This window comes from Cyprinodon variegatus, unplaced genomic scaffold, assembly GCF_000732505.1.
Source record: "Cyprinodon variegatus isolate N-32 unplaced genomic scaffold, C_variegatus-1.0 Scaffold2095, whole genome shotgun sequence".
Classification (NCBI taxonomy): domain Eukaryota; kingdom Metazoa; phylum Chordata; class Actinopteri; order Cyprinodontiformes; family Cyprinodontidae; genus Cyprinodon; species Cyprinodon variegatus.
The window spans coordinates 9212-10469 of NW_015152548.1; the positions used below are offsets into that span (position 1 = coordinate 9212).

Below are 1258 nucleotides of genomic sequence, written 5' to 3' on the forward strand. Positions count from 1 at the left end.
GGGTGTCTCAGACCTGCAAAGGGACAGGTCGGGACCCGTCCACCAGCGGGTGTCTCAGACCTGCAGAGGGACCCTCCTGTTCCACCTTCTCTCCATCAGAATATTTAAGCTTTTTTGCTCTTTTATCTAATTTTAATCTGTATATTTCTATTTCCTGTTGCAGTCTGTTCTATGTTCCTATTTCTACCTGTGACCCTGTCTGCCTTCTTTTTCTACAGCCCTGCTTCAGCAATAAAGGTTCGGTTCTGATGGGTTTGGGTTGTTCTTGTTTCTGTTGATGGTTTGTTTGCTGCTGTTACCCAAACAGGAAGTGTGACGTCATAACCTGCAGCTGTTTACAGTTAAAAAAGAAAACTTTGGCGGTGACGTCACAGCCTCCCGGCGGCAGACCTGTAAGACGTCTACTCGCTGACGTCACGGTGTATAAGAGGCGGGGGAGGGGCCTCGGCGAGAGCTGCTCTGCGATTGGCTGCGTGACGTCAACGCTGCAGGGTTTAACGCAGCGCCTCCGTGTCCTTCATCATCACCTCCATCCTCATCATCCTCGGTCCGATCGATACTCGGCAGCATCTTCATCCTCTTCATCCTCAGCGTCATGTCGGGATCAAAGGAGGAGCCCCGCCGCGTGTCCGGCGACTGGCGCGAGTTCTTCTGGAACGCGCGCACGCACGAGCTACTGGGACGCACGGCCACGAGCTGGGGTAAGTGCGCGGCGCTGTGCGCGCGTGCATGTGAGATTTATTTCAGATTAAGGTGATTCATTGATCAGAGAGAGACTGATGAAGATGAAGGTGCTGCATCTTCATCAGGTGATGAAGAGGAGGGCACCTTCCTCACTGCTGCTGATAGTCTTCCTCAGCAGGAGCAGAAGTGATTGGCTGATTCAGAGGAGGAGGAGGAGAGATCCTGATCCTACTGGTCTGGTTCTGGTTCTGCTCCCTGGATCAGCTGTCCTTCATCACCTCCATCAGAACCAGGTCTGGTTCAGGTTCTACTCTCAGTTCCGACCCATCCAGAACCTCCTGGATCAGCTGTCCTTCATCACCTCCATCAGAACCAGGTCTGGTTCAGGTTCTGCTCTCAGTTCTGACCCATCCAGAACCTCCTGGATCAGCTGTCCTTCATCACCTCCATCAGAACCAGGTCTGGTTCAGGTTCTACTCTCAGTTTTGACCCATCCAGAACCTCCTGGATCAGCTGTCCTTCATCACCTCCATCAGAACCAGGTCTGGTTCAGGTTCTACTCTCAGTTTTGACC

At 52.5% G+C, this 1258-nt stretch overlaps 1 protein-coding gene across 1 annotated transcript in view; it reads left to right on the forward strand.

Annotated features, from left to right (window-relative positions):
- The first annotated feature begins 462 nt into the window (after positions 1-462).
- Positions 463-1258, forward strand: part of LOC107105146 (sodium/potassium-transporting ATPase subunit beta-2-like) — a 26026-nt gene continuing 25230 nt past the window's right edge. Inside the window, exon 1 of the mRNA XM_015405266.1 lies at positions 463-701. Coding sequence (XP_015260752.1) covers positions 596-701 — 106 coding nt within the window. The 5' untranslated portion in view covers positions 463-595. The remainder of the gene's footprint in view (positions 702-1258) is intronic.